This window comes from Bubalus kerabau, chromosome 3, assembly GCF_029407905.1.
Source record: "Bubalus kerabau isolate K-KA32 ecotype Philippines breed swamp buffalo chromosome 3, PCC_UOA_SB_1v2, whole genome shotgun sequence".
NCBI classification, from domain to species: domain Eukaryota; kingdom Metazoa; phylum Chordata; class Mammalia; order Artiodactyla; family Bovidae; genus Bubalus; species Bubalus kerabau.
The window spans coordinates 113,757,868-113,775,968 of NC_073626.1; the positions used below are offsets into that span (position 1 = coordinate 113,757,868).

General features: G+C 39.3%; 1 protein-coding gene and 1 non-coding gene across 2 annotated transcripts in view; both read right to left on the reverse strand.

Annotated features, from left to right (window-relative positions):
* Positions 1 to 18,101, reverse strand: part of THSD7B (thrombospondin type 1 domain containing 7B) — a 1,243,680-nt gene that overhangs the window by 430,189 nt on the left and 795,390 nt on the right. Inside the window, exon 14 of the mRNA XM_055572703.1 lies at positions 16,097 to 16,200. Coding sequence (XP_055428678.1) covers positions 16,097 to 16,200 — 104 coding nt within the window. The remainder of the gene's footprint in view (positions 1 to 16,096; positions 16,201 to 18,101) is intronic.
* On the reverse strand, positions 15,519 to 15,625 carry LOC129648044 (U6 spliceosomal RNA). Its single transcript, XR_008712648.1, has one exon. It is a non-coding gene; the product is annotated as a U6 spliceosomal RNA (small nuclear RNA).

An 18,101-nucleotide genomic window follows, 5' to 3' on the forward strand; every position in this document is an offset into this window, starting at 1 on the left:
AATATGTTTAGTGTCATGTTGAGAAATTTCCATGTCTCTAAAGATTGTAAAAATATTTATTGTTTTGTTAATGTAACAGTCATTTTAAAAAATAGTCATTTAAAAGACAGCCCATGATTCTTTACTTCCTAAATTTTCACTAAAAATTAAAGTTTCTAAAGGGTTAGGAATTCAAATGTAATTGAAAATTGTAAAAACCAAAAAAAAAAAAAGGAAACCTTTCCTTATGCCAGAAAAGTAGGATGTGTTTTTGACTAAAGAAAAAGATGAGAAATAAAGATGCATTTGTGTTCAGGAAAATGAGAGTAATTTTGTCTAAACTAGAACTTCTGGATATAAAGAATAAACCAAAAGTATATAAAAGGCTCCAAAAGTATGTATAAAAGGCTGAAGAGAGATAAATTTTCCTTGTGTAATCAGGCAGGCAAAAATTAAACTATTATAAAGGTTTATCTTTTAATTATGCTTTCATATCAGTGTACTTATATAAAACTAAAACTTAATTTTTTTCAATTGCTAAATAGATAACTATTGTTTCATATTGATTTGTGATCCCATTTAGTCAAGTGTTCAAACCTTTTGATATCTTTGATGTGTGTGCTACATGTATGCTAAGTCGCTTCAATCATGTCTGACTCCTTGTGACCCTATGGACTGTAGCCCACCAGACTCCTCTGTCCATTGGATTCTCCATGCCAAGAATACTGGAGTGGGTTGCCATGGCCTCCTCCAGGGGATCTTCCCAACCCTGGGGTGGAACCTGCATCTCTTATGCCTCCTACATTGCCAGATGGCTTCTTTACCACTAGTGCCACCTGGGAAGCCCGGATGTCTTTGACAAACTTCCCCAAATCAAATTCTTAAAATAAAGTCTTAATGACCTGGAAGCAACCATGGGATTTTTCCAGAGAACCCCTGGAACATTCCAAACTATTTGTCAAGCTAATTAGACTTACTTGATATTCAATATGTTAAATCACATGGGAAACACAGTCAAATAAGAAGTTGTGATATTGTGTCTATTTAGGAAAACATGAAATTATGTGGAATTCCTAGAAGTGTGATATGTCCTGACATAAACTGTTGCCTGTCATCAAAATTGATGCTAACACTAAGAGGAATAAATGAACCTGAGAACTGTGTGTGTGGAGGGGGGGAGGGTGCCCTCACTGACTTTCATATAAAAGCAGCAGCAACAGAATCTGTAATGATTGTGGCAGAGGTGGATAAAGTTCATTCTGCTTCTGCAAAAAATGACCTCTCATTACCAAACTTTTGCCATCCTGATGTCCTTGTAACATGGCAACCATCTGCTCTTGAATCAGAGAAATTAAGATGAGTAAATGATAACCATAAATGAGACAAACAGTTCAAACTATGGGAAACCCAAGACAACCACTTAGTTCTTCCTGACCGTCTGGTAAGCCCCATTTCTAGGTCTTTGCATTTCTTCACCTATCACAGTACATTTAAGCAAAACTATTTTCATCCTTAGAGGTCTCAAATATCCTCCCTGGGGACCCTTTGAACATCTACAGCAGAACTTTGTTCAACTGTCACTTAGCGTGAGTTTTCAGTGTGTTCTTATTGTATGTATGCATGTTCTCTAAATGGATTGAAGCCATCCCCTGTCACAAGGCTGGTGCCCTCACAGTGGCAAAGAAAGCATTACAAAATGTGTCTTTCAATTGGTATACAACTTCCACTATCTCCAGTGATCGAGGTACCACTTCATTGGGCAAATCATATCAGCCTTAATGAAAACCTGGCAAACTTCTGGGAATTATTGCCGCCCTGTCACCCTCAATCACCAGGCAATATGGAGAGAACTAATGGAAAAACTGAATTCAAGCAGAACAAGTAGTAGTTACATGAAACCACTAAACCAAGGAGGATGCTCTAATGTTTCATTTTTCCAGATTTAAGGAGACCTTTTCTCTTAAGCTATTTATGACTTACATGAACCTGGTAAATTATGCTTTACAATGATGAAACACTGATGTTTTCTTCCTACCTGATCCTTCCAAAACTCAGAAATTTTCAGCAAGTATTATCTTCATGACAATATATTTGTCTACATAAGTTTAGTAAGAATCTGTTCTCGTTGTAATAGGGCACAATTAGAAAGACTATATATATCCCCATCACTTTGACTGCATTGTCATCTTTGAGAGAGTTGTGAATAGACTTACATATGACCATAGAGCTTTAAGCAACTGCTTAGAAAAATCAGCCTGGTACCTGGCTTATAAGGTTTCAGCAAAGCTGTCTTAAAAGATAATTTTTATGATCAATCATTATTCTTGCTTCACTTATATCAATGACTAGGCAAAAACATGGAAACTTGCATTACCATATGTAGAATAGATAGCTGGTGGGAATTTGTTATAAGACTCAGGGAACTCAAACCAGGGCTCTGTAACAACCTAGAGGGGTGAGATAGGAGGAAGATGGGAGGGAGGCTCAAGAGGAAGGGGATACCTATCGATATGTACACCTACGGCTGATTCATGTTGGATGTTTGGCAAAAACCCACATAATTATGTAAAGCAATTATCCTTCAATTAAAAATAAGTAATAATAAAAAATAAGCAGGCTAAGTTATATAAAAACACATGAATTTCATTGTGATTATATTTGGTAAAAAAATGGAAGTAATTGCAGAGAGAAAAATTATATTTCCAACTTTGCAAATATTAGATTCTAGTCCCATTAATTATCTTTGGGATTTTGTTAGATACCTGTGAACTTGGATCTTGAACTGTTCTAGCTTCCTCAAATATCTGGCTACAACTCACCAATCTAATGTTTCCAATTTTCTCCCATCCTTCTGATCTGGAAGGGAGCTTAAAGACAGCCCTAAAGCTCCATTGGAAAGGACCTCACCATGAACTCCTGACCACTGACATTGCTGCAAAACTAGAAATGTACTGACACACATCTCACAGTTCAGGAGGACTCCACGTGATACCTGCTGCTGCTGCTAAGTCACTGCAGTCATGTCCGACCCTGTGTGACCCCATAGACGGCAGCCCACCAGGCTCCCCCATCCCTGGGATTCTCCAGGCAAGAACACTGGAGCGGGTTACCATTTCCTTCTCCAATACATGAAAGTGAAAAGTGAAAGTGAAGTCGCTCAGTCGTGTTCGACTCTTCGCGACCCCATGGACTGCAGCCTACCAGGCTCCTCCATCCATGGGATTTTCCAGGTGAGAGTACTGGAGTGGGGTGCCATTGCCTTCTCCTAGTCTTATGCAAATGCTGGAGACCACTGACTAAAGGAAGGGAAGTAGCTGACATCAATGTAGGTAGACTGCTTTGGTTCAAGATGCCAGATCAACACTTCCTCCTTTAGCTAAACATGAAAAACGACTTTTTTTTTTTTTTTCATGTTTTCATTGGCCTGGGAAGATAATGCTATCATTTCTGTAAGGCATTGTACAGGGGTGTGAGGGAGCAATCCCTAGAATTTAGGATGACTCTATTGCAGGCTAGGACACTGTCTTCCAATGTGTGCTAAAAATCTGACTGACTCCTGACTTGAATGGGTAAACACAACAGTCCTTGTGAATGAAGCCATTCATTATACTTCCAAACAGGAATGAACTGCACCGGTAAGTCTTGTGTTTGTGGTAGTAATCATTCTCCTTATTCTCCTTAGGCCTATCAATGCCTAGACGGCTGGCTCCCATCTTAGGCTACCTAACTATGCTCCTAAGGGCTCAAGGAAGGACCCACCAGGAGGCATTCAAGATTCAGGAACTGATTCCTCTGGCAGGACTCCACTTCCCTGGTTAAGAGTTAATAACAAATGAGATTATGATCAGGAACATTTCCTTAACTCTTAGAGACACTGCAGATTCCATTATGAAGATATTAGCTTTCTCCAAAAAAACTACTGGACTCTCAGGCCAAGCTTGTTTTTGATAATAGGATAGCTCTTGATCATTCTTGGGCTGAGCAAGGAGGTGCCTGTGCTGTGTTGTACTTGCTGTACCTGGATTGACACTTCTGGGGAAGCTGAAACTCAAGTATGTAAGGTCAATGAGTAAGCCACTTAGCTTAAAAGGGTGACTCCTTCAAAGGGTTTCTTTGACCGGTTTGGGTTTTGGAGACCAGGGCTCTGAAATGCACTGCAAATGCTGGAAATTATCCCGTTTATAAGAATAATAATATCCCTGGTGCACTGTATCCTCTCATGAGTTTCAAATGCATGTTCACAGCTACTGACCGGCAGGAACACACTCTCCCTAAGACCAAAACATCAAAAAAGAAGCAGTGAGAATAACCAACTTAAAAACTGTGGATCTGAAGTTCACCAAAAACATCATGATCATGACCTATGATTACCATATCAAAGGTCAACAAAGCAGTAGCTGAGATAATGCTAAGGCCTTAAATTTTTATCATCTTGCTCAGTTAGGCTGAAAATCTGATCCAAAGGGGGTAATTATTAAAGAGAAAAACACAGGGCCAAAATGGCGTTACTTGTGCTAAAGCCCCTAATGGCAAATCTAGATTTAATACCTAACACAATTGAACTTTTGACCTTTTCCAGAAAAGTACCAGTCTAGAATTGTCTGGTCTATACCATGGGGTAATCTGCCACATAAGGCCTCTGTAACCCCAGAGGAAGAATAAATCTGCATGATACAACTCTAACATCCCTTCTCCACCACAAAATGGAAGTCCTGGCCTCAAAATCCTTTCTTTTCTTTTGTTAATAGCTCCCTTGCCTCATCCTTCTTCCTATATGAATCTTCCAATTTGTACAACTCCTTGGACCACCCTGCCAGTTGCTAGATGGGCTGCTGCCTGAGTCATGAATCACCTAATAAAGACAATTACATCTTCAAATTTACTAGGTTGAATTTTTTTTAATAATACTCAAATATTGTGTATCTCTATCCTCTCGCTCTCTCTCCTTCCTATTTTTATGATTGTATTTATGTCACATATCAAATTTTTGTGATGATACTGTTTTCATTGGACATTTTAAAACCATTGAATCTTTTACAAGTCCTCATTACCCTTTACTCTGTATATAAATGAAGCTTCCCTGGTGGCTCAGACGGTAAAGAATCTGCCTGCAATGTGGGAGACCTGGGTTCAATACCTGGATTGGGAAGATCCCCTGGAGGAGAACATGGCAACTCACTCTAGTACTCTTGCCTGGAGAATTCCCATGGATAGAGGAGCCTGATGATCTACAGTCCACAAGGTTGCAAAGAGTTGGACACAACTGAGTGACTAAGCACAGTACAACACTGTGTATAATTGTAGCTATACATTCTTATTTTTCCATAAAATGCCTTTTATGGAAAAGGCATTATTTATATAATATAAAAGGTATATTATATAATATAAAAGGTATATTCCCTCTGATCCATTCCCAAAGTTACTACTGTGGTATAGGCTTTCAAAACCCTTTGTGGTGTAATTACAAAGCCTTGGTTGATCCCAACCCAGCCTGCTTGCTTTGAGTTTCTCCTTTCAGGATCTTGTTATGAGGTTGATCATCCTTAAACCTACTGAGTTTAATTGACTATAATAGATTTTTAATTATCATTCTTCACAGCTTCCCAAATGGCTCAGTGGTTAAAAGAATCCATCTGCAATGCAGGAGACACAAGAGATGTGGGTTCAATCCCTGGGTCGGGAAGATCCTCTGGAGGAGAAAATGGCAACCCACTGCAGTATTCTTACCTAAAGAAAATCCCATAGACAGATGAGCCTGGCAGCTGCAGTCCATAGGGTCACAGAGTCAGACAGGACTGAAGCAACTGAGCACACACAGAGGCATGCATCTGGGTGAAAAGACTGCTTTGTGTCTCACCATGTGAATCCTTCAAAACGTGATTGGCCTAAAAAAAGCACTTGTTCTATAACTTTTGAAACTATAGTCAATCCTTGGTGTATGAGAGGCTTTGGTTCCGGAGCTCCACTTAGATATCAAAATCCACTAATGCTCAAGTTCCTTATATAAAATGATCCTCTGTATCTACTGATCAAACCAATACCTAATCTGTGGATTCAACCAGTCACAAATGAAGACTTGATCTACAGTTGGTTGAATCCTTGGATATGAAACCCATGAATATGGAGAGCTACCTTTATGCTTATTGAAAAGTATCTGCATATAAGTGGAGCCATGCATTTCAAACCCATCTTATTCAAGAGTCAACTGTATTCAAATCCAGAGCAGAGGTTTGTCTGAGTTTTGTTGCTCTTCTATTAGTTTTTAGAGCCTTTTATGTAAGTGAGGGCTCCTTCTCCTCTTGCTGCTGCTAGAGGAATGCTGAGGTTTCTGTTTCCTTTAGAAATGCAAATAAAAATGTAAACTTAACCTCCTTCTGATACAACCCCAAAATAGCTCCTGGGCTAAATAGAAATGAATACCTTGACCTTGGTAACCTGAGAGCTTAGGGAGGCCTGGAGGTTCATTTGAAGATACTGAATTCTGGTCCTGAACAAGAGAAGCATAATCCTATTACATTTACACAGCTTGCAGTAGACTTTGAAATTCATATTAACATTCCTGAATGGAAGATAGTTTTGTAACTAAGAGCCATGTAAGTCATAAGAGAAAATTATTGCTCCTGGTTTAGTGAATAACTATATTCCTCAAAGGAAAAAAAAAAAAATCCCTTCCCACCCTCCACTCCTCATTCCATCAGGGAAAAATACCTGCTGGTGATATGGGTGGGGTGGAGGTGGACAGAGGAGTTACTTTGTGCTTTGCATGATACCTTATTATGTTAAAAATAGAGAGGCAGGCATGAGACAACATCTCTGAATTTTAGTTCACATTACGTTAACTAAAGCATCATGCCCACGCCTTAGGTCACTCACCTCCTTTAATATTTATTTCTAATTTATTGCCAATTTTTGAAAAAATGTGCATATTTTACCTGCAGGAACCATGAAAGCCACATAGCTAATCCTACCCTAAAACATGCAAAGAAATGAAAAATAACCACTCAGAATCATTATTCACTTATTAAAATGCAATCTTTGCTACAAGTCCCACATTTTACTCTCTAAACCAATGCCTACGGTATAATAAAATCTGCTCTTTTGTTAAAATCCAAGATATTTTCACTTAGAGAGCTGCCCTACATTGTCAATTTAATTTCTACACTCTAACCTGATTTTTTTATTTACATACTTTAACAAATTATATTTAAAAGAGATTTTTAAAGTTTCTTAGACTCTTTATAATAAATTGTTTCCGTATCAGGTGATGATTAGTAAGACAAATTAACAAAGAACATCATGTCCTCCAACTGGTTATTCTGATGTTGAAATCAGAACCGAAGTTACAAATTCCTCCAAGGATGATCTTGGACACAAAGAATCCTGGCGTTGGATAATTTATTGTCTATGAGATGAACTCACAGTTACCAAAAAATGAAAATATGAAAGTTTTTGAAAATAGTGTTTCTCATTGTCTAGACTGGAAACCCTAGATGATATGGGGTCGCAAATGGTATCAAGTACTCCCTTCTTGAAATAGACAGGAAAGATATCACCAAATATCTTTAATCATTTAAGAAACAGTTACATCTGTGGACCGAGTTCTGGAGGTAGCTAGAGTTACTCCTGACTCTCTCCTGGAAATGCCCACAGTTCATAGCTAATGTAGCTCATTTCCGTTCAAGTTTTGAAGCTAAATGGAAGAAGTTATCTTCCCCCTCTCCTTCCTTCACCAAACATAAAAATAGAGATGACAGTGACAATCTTTGTTTTTGAATATTGTTCAGTTATAAATTCTGTATATTTGTTTTCCTCTCTGAATCCACTGAAACAATTTCTTGCTGTGATCTATGTAGATGAATAGACAAAAAATAGATTTGTGCAACTTATATGACTAAAGGACTATGACTGCCTCCACCTGGAGATTAAAAAGTCCAATCATTCAGAGATATTCTCTTAAACTCTTAAAATGAAAGGGTATTAGCAAACTTAATCCTCATGTGTATCCGTGTGCACATATGTGTGTGCACTCAGTCATGTCCGACTGTGACTCCATGAACTGTAGAAAGGCTCTTCTGTCCAATGGGATTCCCCAGGCAAGAATATGGGAATGGGTTGCTATTTCCTTCTCCAGGGTATCTTCCCAACCCAGGGATGGAATCCTCGTCTCCTGCGTCTCCTGAGTCTCCTGAATTGGCAGGCGTGTTCTTTACCACAGAGCCACTAGGGAAGCCCTAAAATCATTCTACCTATTTCTAACTCTCTGACTTTTAAAAATAAAAGTAACCCAGAACTTATACTGAAAGTGGATTACTTTGCCCAAGTTTTTTGTTTGTTTGTTTGTTTTTTCTGGAAGAGCATCTTTAAAAAAAGTAAAAATCTTTATTTAAATTGGAGGATAATTATAATATTGTGATGGTTTTTGCCACACATCAACATGAATTGGCCATAGGCATACATATGTACCCGCCCCCCTTAACCCTCCTCCCACCTCCCTCCACACCCCATCCCTCCAGGTTATCACAGCTTTGGGTGCCCTGCATTATACATCAAAACTTTCAAAGAGAACCCTTGATTAAAAGTACAGATTGCTAGCTATAAAATAAGTCAGGGGGTTGTAATGTACACATAGGAAATACAGGCTATAATGTAACAACTTTGTATGGTGATGGATGATAACTGATCTTTTTGCTAAGATCATTTCACAATGAACAGTGAATAAAATGAATGAATAAAAATTTCAAAACACTATGTTGTACACAAGACTAGTATAATATTGTATGTTTATTATAACTCGATTAAAAAAAATAATGAGATCCTCTGAACAAAAAGAAAACATACAGGTTCCATCTAAACTATTGTGGAAGAAGTCTATGCCTCTCATGGTGATAAAAACCAATTTAAGGAAGAACAAAACGATTTGATAGATTAGAGATCTGTCTCCCTTGGTCCCCGTAAACATTGTTCAGTGAGAACAAACCAAAAGAGAATGCAGGTACTTCATGGAAGTCAAGGATATCTAAGGCATCACAATTTTGATCTCCAGTACTTACTCTGTATCCATTATAGTGTCATAGATGTCAAGTCTCTCTGCTATGATAGAGTATACCCACAGACTTCTGAATGAGAGGAAAGCACTATCCTAAAGAAAAATACTGCGAAGTCCATTAAACTAGCTTTAAAGTAGTCACTGTGAATAGCAAAACAAGAATCAGACCACAGTATCCACAGACAAACTCACTCCCCTTCTAACATGCCCACATTCTTACCCGTTCTTATTTTAGTACTGATATTCTACCCTATGAAGGGTAGACACATCAAAGTATGCTGGAATATTTAGGTTTCTTCCTCTTACACTTTCATTTTCCACAGAAGCTGAGCTATCGTTCCTTCTCTTTTATACAATTATTTTTATATTTATTTATTTATTTGGCTGCACTGCATCTTACTTGTGGTCTGTGGGATCTTTAGTTCATGGCATTTGGGATCTAGTTCCTTGACCGGATTGAACCCAGGCCCCCTGCATTAGGAGAGCAAAGTCTTAGCCACTGGACCATCAGGGAAGTCCCTATCATCTCTTCTTAATTCAGATCAAGCACAAGAAGCTGTGTAGAGAGAATACCCAGTCTTTCCTTGAAGGATGACACAGTTAGGACAAAGGAATCTGAATGCCCCTTTCCTTGAAGACTGTATAGATATTAAGTGATAGCTGTAATTCTATTTGCCCTTCTATATTTTGTTTTCCTGTTTTTGAGTAAAAAGGTATTCTTACTGCAAATCAGTTAGTCAGCAATATAAATACAATGAGATAAAACAAGGAGCACTTCTGTTTGGGATGGCATAATTGCTTAGAAATCATAAAAATCCTTCTTCATGGAGAACAAACAAACAAACAAAAATTGGGTAAAATATATCTGTTCTAAATAGATCACAGGGTTGGCCCAGAGGAAAGGAACCAATAATGCACAAGCAAAGTAAAAGTTCAGGATGCAAGGTACACAAGAGAGACAAACTTTATCATCAGGGTTTCTACAAAATCTTGGAGACTTTAGTTTCCACTTTCATGACTTTAAGGCCTGTTATGGAGAATTTCATAAAATACTTCATGCCAGAAGTGATGGCCACAAAGACTGGCCCTCAGTGTAAGGATAGACTGGAAAGAGACATGCCAAGTAACACATTTTGCCATGGCCACTTGTATGTCTACAATTTAATCCGAGATGGTAAGGGGACCAAACTCTTTTGTGAGAATTTATAATCTCAAGCTGGCCTTTCCAGGACTTTAGGGTCTGAATTCATGCTCCTTCTGTGATTCAAAAAATCCTCAAAGCAAAATGTAAATAGTAAGTGCTTGCAGATTGCTGGGCTTCCATGGGACAGAAGGGTGTAAAAGCCACCTGACCAGCATATTACAGCAGCAGAGGAAGGGGCTGAGCATCTCCTAATTCCTTACTTTGATCCTCCTGACTTCACACAGCCCCTTGGCTCCTTCCCCTCTGACTGTAGTCCTAAATCCACAACCTCTCTGGTTCTACATCTGCAGAAAAAACCTTCAGGCTCCTACATGAATCAGAAAAGATGGGAGCCTGACTGCAGGGTGAGAGGCAGAGTGAGGCGAGTGCACACAGCTGGCTCTTTCATCAGACTCTCAAAAGCTCCTGATTTTGCCCCCACCCCCAACACATACACATGCGTGCGTGCACACACACACACACGCCCACACACAGCCTTGCACTTCCTTCTACACTTCCTTCTGTAGAAGGTGGTGCTTTTTTGGAGTTGTTCAGGCCAGAGGACCTTGTTTCTCTTCAACCCTCCACCCCCATATACACTTAGGTATAACCCTGCTCTGCAAATTACTGGGTTGGCCAAAATGTTTGTTCACATTTTTCCATAAGATGTTACCCCATATTTTACTTGTATCTCCATCCACTTTCCACATCATATGACTGAGGTTATAGACGACTCCTAAATTTGCTTGAAGGTGATCTTCTTGTGCTTCTTGTTCTTTGGAAACAATTTTATAAAAGGAATCTCACTGAAGTTTACATTTTTGTTACTCTTTCATGTTTTTCTTGCTGGTTATGAAGTAATTTTAGAGAAAAGAATAGAGTAGAAATACCTTTGATCCACTATCTTAAAACTGGAGATCCATCCTACTAATTTAGAAGTACAAATTTCCAAACAAGCCAATACTAGGAATTCTCTGATGTTGGGGTCTAACTTGGGGAAAAATCAGAAAGAATGCTGACCCTGACGAATTGATGCTTTCGAACTGTGGTGTTGGAGAAGACCTTAAAGGTTCCTTGGACAGCAAGGAGATCAAACCAGTCAATTCTAAAGGAATTCAATCCTGAATATTCATTGGAAGGACTGACTGATGCTGAAACTGAAGCTCCAATAATTTGGTCATCTGATGTGAAGAGTCAACTCACTGGAAAAGACCCTGATTCTGGGAGAGATTGAGGGCAGAAGGAGAAGGAGTCAACAGAAGATGAGATGGTTGGATGGGTATCATCGAATCAATGGAAATAAGTTTGAGCAAACTCCAGCAGATAGTGAAGGACAGGGAAGCCTGGCAGGCTGTAGTCCATGGGGTCACAAAGAGTTAGACACAACTTGGTGAGTGAACAACAACAGGTATCTACCTTGTCTACTTTGAAGGACTATCTGGGCTCCAGCTAGAATCCACTGAAAACACTTCTAAGATAGATACAATAATTTGCCACTATAGGGTAACTTTCTACATAATTTAAGAGCATCCTCTCTGCAGAATTCACTAAGTGATTTTGCAATGGAAACAAACCATAATTATCTCTAGTATCACAGAGCATCAAAGTCTAGGTCACCATATAGCTACACTGGGTCCTGCACAAAGGTACCATTTTATTTTTGGCTGTACAGCATGGCATAAGGGATCTTAGTTCCCCAACTAGGGAGCAAACCCACACTTCCTGGGTTGGAAGCACAGAGTGTTAACCACTGGACAGTCACAGAAGTCCCAAAGATACCATTTTTAAAATACTTCATTTATGTAGATTTTGCTGATCTAAATATTTAATAACAACTCTGCAGCAGAAAGTTAAGTACAAGCCTTGGAATAACAAGATTATATTATTATAACAATTTTCTGACATACGGAAACAAAATGTTACTAGGAAGTGGTTCCTTCCTGTAATTCATAGCCACTGTATAGCTTCTGAAAAGTCCTAAATCTAACTACCTTGCACATCAAATTTACATCTGCAAGTGTTCTGACAAGGACATCACTTCCAAGGTATAACTATTAGGGACTGAATTCTAACCCAAGCTCAATCACTTTTCCTTCAACAAGATATCACACTGGCCCATTACACTGGTGACTTTATACTGATTGGCCATAATGAGCAAGAAGAAACAACTCTAGACTCACTGGCAGGACATTTTCATGTCAGAGAGTTAGAAATAAATTTGAGAAAGTTCATGTGACCCCCATGGACTGTAGCTGCCAGGAACCTCTGTCCATGGAATTCTCCAGGCAAGAATACTGGAATGGGTTGCCATGCCCTCCTCCAGGGGATCTTTCTGACCCAGGGACTGAATCCAGGTATCCTGCATTGCAGGCATCTGAGCCACCAGAGAAGCCCTGAGAAAGTTCAGGGGCTTTCAATTCCAGTGAAAGGTCTGAAGGTCCAGCCATGTGAAGGAAGCTGAACCCCTTCTAAGGGAAAGATACCTTATATATGGCCCCTTCTACAACTGAAATAGATATACAACATCTAGCATATTGTGTCTCTTCAGATTTTGGAGGCAACACAGCCCTCATTTGGGTGTGTTACTCTAGCCTATTTGCCAAGGGATCTGACAAGCTGCTAGTTTTAAGTGGGGCCTAGGAAAGAAAAACAAACAGACAGGCTCTGTAACAGGTTCAGGCTGCTGGGAAAGCTGCTCTGCTACTTGGGCCACAGGATCAGCAGATCCAGTGGTGCCTGAAGTGTCAGTGGCAGGTATAGATGCTCTCTGGGGTGCGTGGGAGGTTCCTATAGGTGAATTGCTGTTTAGGTCCTTCCGATCGTGGAGTACAGCCCTGCAGTCCTCTGCAAAGGGCTTCTCTCCATTTGAGAAACAGCTTTTGACCAGCTACTGGGCCTTCATAGAGGCTGCATGCTTAACCACACACCCTGAGCTGCCCATCATGAACTGGATATTATCTGAGATATCAAGCCACAGGTAGGGCATGCACAGCAGCACCCCATCATCACATGGACATGGTATATATGTAATCAAACCCAAGGAGGACCTGAAGGCACAGTAAATTACATGAAGAAGTAGCCCAACTGCCCATGGTCCCCACCTTTGCTAAACTATCCTCTCTCTTCCAGTCTGGACATACAAAGTCATGGGAAACTTCCTACCATCAGATGACAGAAGAAAAGAAGACTTTGACCTGGTTTATGGATGGTTCTGCATGATATGTGGGTAACCAAATCGTCGGCTGTGGCACTAATCCCTTTCTGAGACATCCATGAAAGACAGAGTGAAGAAAGTCATCCCGATGTATAGAACTTCAAGCAGCATGTATGGTTGTTCACTTTGCTTGGAAGGAGAAATGGCCAGCTGTGGGATTAAGTACAGACCCACAGGCTATGGCCAATGATTTTGCTGGATGGCCAGGGACTTAAAGGAACACAATTAGAAAATTGGTGACAAGAAAATGTAGGCAAGTGGTATGTGGATAGGCTTCTCTGAATTGGCAACAATGGGAACATATTTGTATGCAATATTTGGATCCCATGTGAATGCTTCCTAAAGGCTGACCTTGGTTGAGAAAGATTTTAATAAGCAATTGAATAGGATGACCTATTCTGTGGATATGAGTCAGCCTCTGTCCTCAGCTACCCCTGCCATTACCTAATGAGCTCCTGCACAAAGTGGCCATGGTGGTGGGAAGGAAGGTTATGCATGGACTCAGCATGGGCTTCCACGCATCCAGGGCAACTTGGCTATAGTCATGTCTGAGTGCTCAATCTGCCAGCATCAGGGGCCAGTGCTCTGCCCTCAATATGGACCATTCCCCAAGGTGATCAGCCAGCTACACGATGGCAGATTGATTACACTGGACTACTTCCATCATAGGAGGTGCAGTGTTTTATTCTTACCAGATAGGTACTTATTCAAATAGGATAAGGATTTGCCTTTCCTGCCTGCAATGCTTCTATCAAAATTACCCACTGCAAGATAAAAATGATCACTTGCCATCTGCCTCTACAAGGATGAAGTCACTAGCCACTGCAGTCACTGATCTTCAACACACTCAGAAAGCAGTTCAGGGCAATGATCAGGAATGAGGCACTCTGTGCTCTGTGATAAACTAGCAGACAAGGCCTTCAGATAGTTAGGTATTTTCAAGAGAAGATTTTGTGAGCTCAAATTCTTGCATCTTATATCTAGCAAAGCACTGAAATCATTAACGAAGACATCTGTTCCTCAAGACTAGCAGCAAGTCTCTGGCAAAAGGTGTGCTTGATAAAATGTATCCCCCTTCACAACAAACATATACATAATACTGACCTCCCCCAGTCCCTCTCTGGAGTAGCTCCTCAGCTACTTAACTCACAATTCTCATGTTGCTGCATTTTTTTTTCAGTTGACACTATCATCCATGGACTTACAGGACACCTTGTCCATCATCATGATATTCCACACAACATTGTTTTGGATCAAGGATCTCACTTTTCAGCAATTGAGATCTGGCAATGTGCCCATACTCATTGATTCTACCGGTCTTACCAAGTCCCCCACCATCCTGGTTTGATATAAGGGTGAAAAGGTCTTTTGAAGACTTAATTACAGCACCAGTTAGGGGGCAATACCTTGAAGAGCTAGCGAAAAGCTTTCCAGAAGCATTCAACATGTGGTGTTTTTCTTTTTTTCTCCCATATCCAGCATTCGCAGGTCCAGGAGTCAAGGGTGGAAATGGCACTGGCATAACTTACTCTTACCCCTAGTGATCCATTAGTAAAGTGTTTGCTTGTAGTTCCTCTGCAGTCCTATGTTCTGCTGCCCTACAGTCTTATTTCCAGAGGGAAGAATGCTTCCACTAAAAACAGCTATGATTTCCTTGAACAGGAATTGAAAACTGCCACCCACCCACACTGGGCTTCGTACACCCTGGACTCAACAAAGAAGGGAGTTATTATGCTGGCTGAGATGACTGATCCTGACTAATATGATAACCTATGCAATAGGAAGAGAAATAATTCTCAATATGCTTTTCAGCTGAAGTATGAAACCAGTGATACACAGCCGGTCCTACAAGGTCTGAGTTTGGCTACATACATCCCTTTAGTGACAGAGTGGTCAGGTTTTAAGAACAAAGCCTTCTTGTTAAGCCTTATATTATTGGCATGTGAATTCTGAAAGAAACAGAACAGTGAGCAACCTGATGAGTTTCTGGTGCTTTTCAGAGATTTCAATATGCCATACTTTCTCAACATTGATGATAAAAGGCACTTACATGCAGATCCAGAACTCAATTCACAAGATCTTCCAGAAAAAAATTTTTAAATATGGAATGCATCACAAATCTGCATGTCATCATTATACAGGAGAAATGCTAATCTTCTCTGTATTGGCCTAATTTCAGTATATGTGCTGCTGAAGCAAGCACCAGAAATTTTAATAATTCCTCTCTATGCATATTCCATATGAAACATACAGCAAGTATGTACATAACAATCAGGTGTAAATCATGATTGCTATGATTAGTTAATTCATTCAGCAAGTATTTAATGAGCATCTAAAATGTACAATATATATTATCAGATCCAATTCCAACACATCCCTTCATTCTTTGACTAATATCCAATGTGTATTTGGACCATCAGCACTAGGGTATGCTAAAGACTGAGAACATATACTTTCTTACATTGCATTAGTCCCTAGGTGCACTAGCTAGTTATGGTTAAAAGGTGGTCTAATATCAGCATGAACTAATGCCAACCTTAAAGCCAAACACTCATAAACAATCCAATCCAGCAAGATCACAACTTTTCCAAATATAAAAAGAGATACCAATTTATAAAAGCAACATAACTTTGAATTACATTTGATTAGAAAAACTGTTTTGAAATCCCCTTACCTCTTATTTGCACTCCCTTTCCGCAGGTTTCACTGGTGCCCATTACTCCCTGCCTGACAGACTCTGGCACGAGGACACAGGGGCTCCATTTCTGTGGCCTCCATCTGTGATGACAAAGAACAGCAGACTAGAAATTTCACACGGCAAACATACAAAACAAATACTGGAAACAGATGAATTTGAAACCCAAAGCATAAAGGTAGTAATTCAATAAAAATGGATTTGAAACCGATGTTATAAAAGGGAGCCCTGGCACACACTAGGGATGGCATCAGTCTCTCTGCCCCAGATCCATAGTTAAAGCCGTAATTCCATTTTTTAAAAATGTGGACATTTTGCACATAAGCCTTAGTGGATATAGCAAAGTGGCCATAAAGAAACATTAGAGGCACAGATCAAATCTAGAAGGTTTAGCTCTGTATGAACTTAAAATTGTTTAAAGAAAAACAATATAAAAAAAAAATCAAAGAAAAAAAAATTCCTATGCCCCATCTGAGCATTAGAGAATCAAGGTGAGAACATCTGAAAATTTTAGGAACAAGCCTTCATACTTGATCTTCTGCTTCAAAATTTTTACAAGGTGTTTCCCAGGACTTTAGGGTAGCTCAAACATCTCAATATAGAGTAAATACAAGGCAGGAGGCCATAGGGACTTATCTTATGTGATAGTTTCTCTCAGAGAAGAGAAATGGAACTGTCTCTAAGGAATGACCCGTATTTCTTCTCCACAGAGGAAAGAGTATGTACGGAATCCTTCTGGCTTGCCTGCGTGTGTGTGTGTGTGTTTAAGGCGAATAGAACTCTACTTTTATGACCTGCAGGGCAGACTGTGACTTGAGCCCTTAAACCTGTGTCTTTGGAGTGTTCCAGAAAACCCAAACCCTAAATGTAGCTACAGATTTTGCTCTTTCATTGAGTACATTTTTGTACTTTTTCACATAATCCAATACCTCTGATAAGAGGTGCTAATTAAAAAAAAAAGAAACAGAACCATGAGGCAAAAATATTATTGACCACTTTGGCAGGATGAGAAACATCGAGAGAGCTGTTATACTTCAATGTGCATACAATCAAAACTACAGAATTGTACACTTAAAAATGGTTAAGATGGCAATCTCTGCTGTACAGCAAGGTGATCCAGGTTTACACATGTATGCATTCTTTTTTTAATATCCTTTTCCATTATGGATTGGTACAACATTGTAAATCAACTATACTTCATTAAAAGAAGCTAATTTAGAAAGAAAAGGTTACAATGTAACTTTTATGTTATATGATTTTTATCACAATAATAAAGAAATCTCAGCAAGAAAAACAATAATGTATAACAAAACGTGGAGTAGACTTCCTTTGTTCAGGAAAAATCACCTTAAGGAACCCTCTTAGTTATGTGAACATAGATTAATATAGCATGTGAAGATCACTTAGTATAACCCACATATTAATTAATTAACATAATTTATCTCAGCAATCACCACCCTCTCCTCTGTCTAGACTAAGTGAATCTCACTTACTGGAGGTGAGGCAGTGAGGGTGTTAAGAAATAGATACAGACTGTCTTGCAGAAAAGCAAAGTACATTAAAATGTAAAAGTGAAAAAAAATACATATCAGTGACCTCATTCAAGTGACCTCCATATTGAGAACAACTGAAGAGCTGGAGAGAAACCAGGAAACAACAGAAAAACCTGTCCCATTTTTTTTTTTAAATCACCTATTACTTTTTAAGTAGTTAGAAATTTGCTTTGTAGATGCAAAGGCTCATTAAGTGTAATTCTAAAACACAGACAGAAATGGTAAGGGAGTTTAGCTTTTCAACTGGGATATGTCATTCACTCAGATCCCTCAAGTTCCTAAAATACTTACTAAAGTGAGACCAAGGAATTCAATTTAGCTTAGTGTGCTAAATAGAAGTGAGAAATGTCAAGAACTCTTGTTAGATTCACAGTTTTAGAAGGATAAGCCTGGGCTCAGAGAGGTTTCGTGACATGCCTGAGATTGCACAT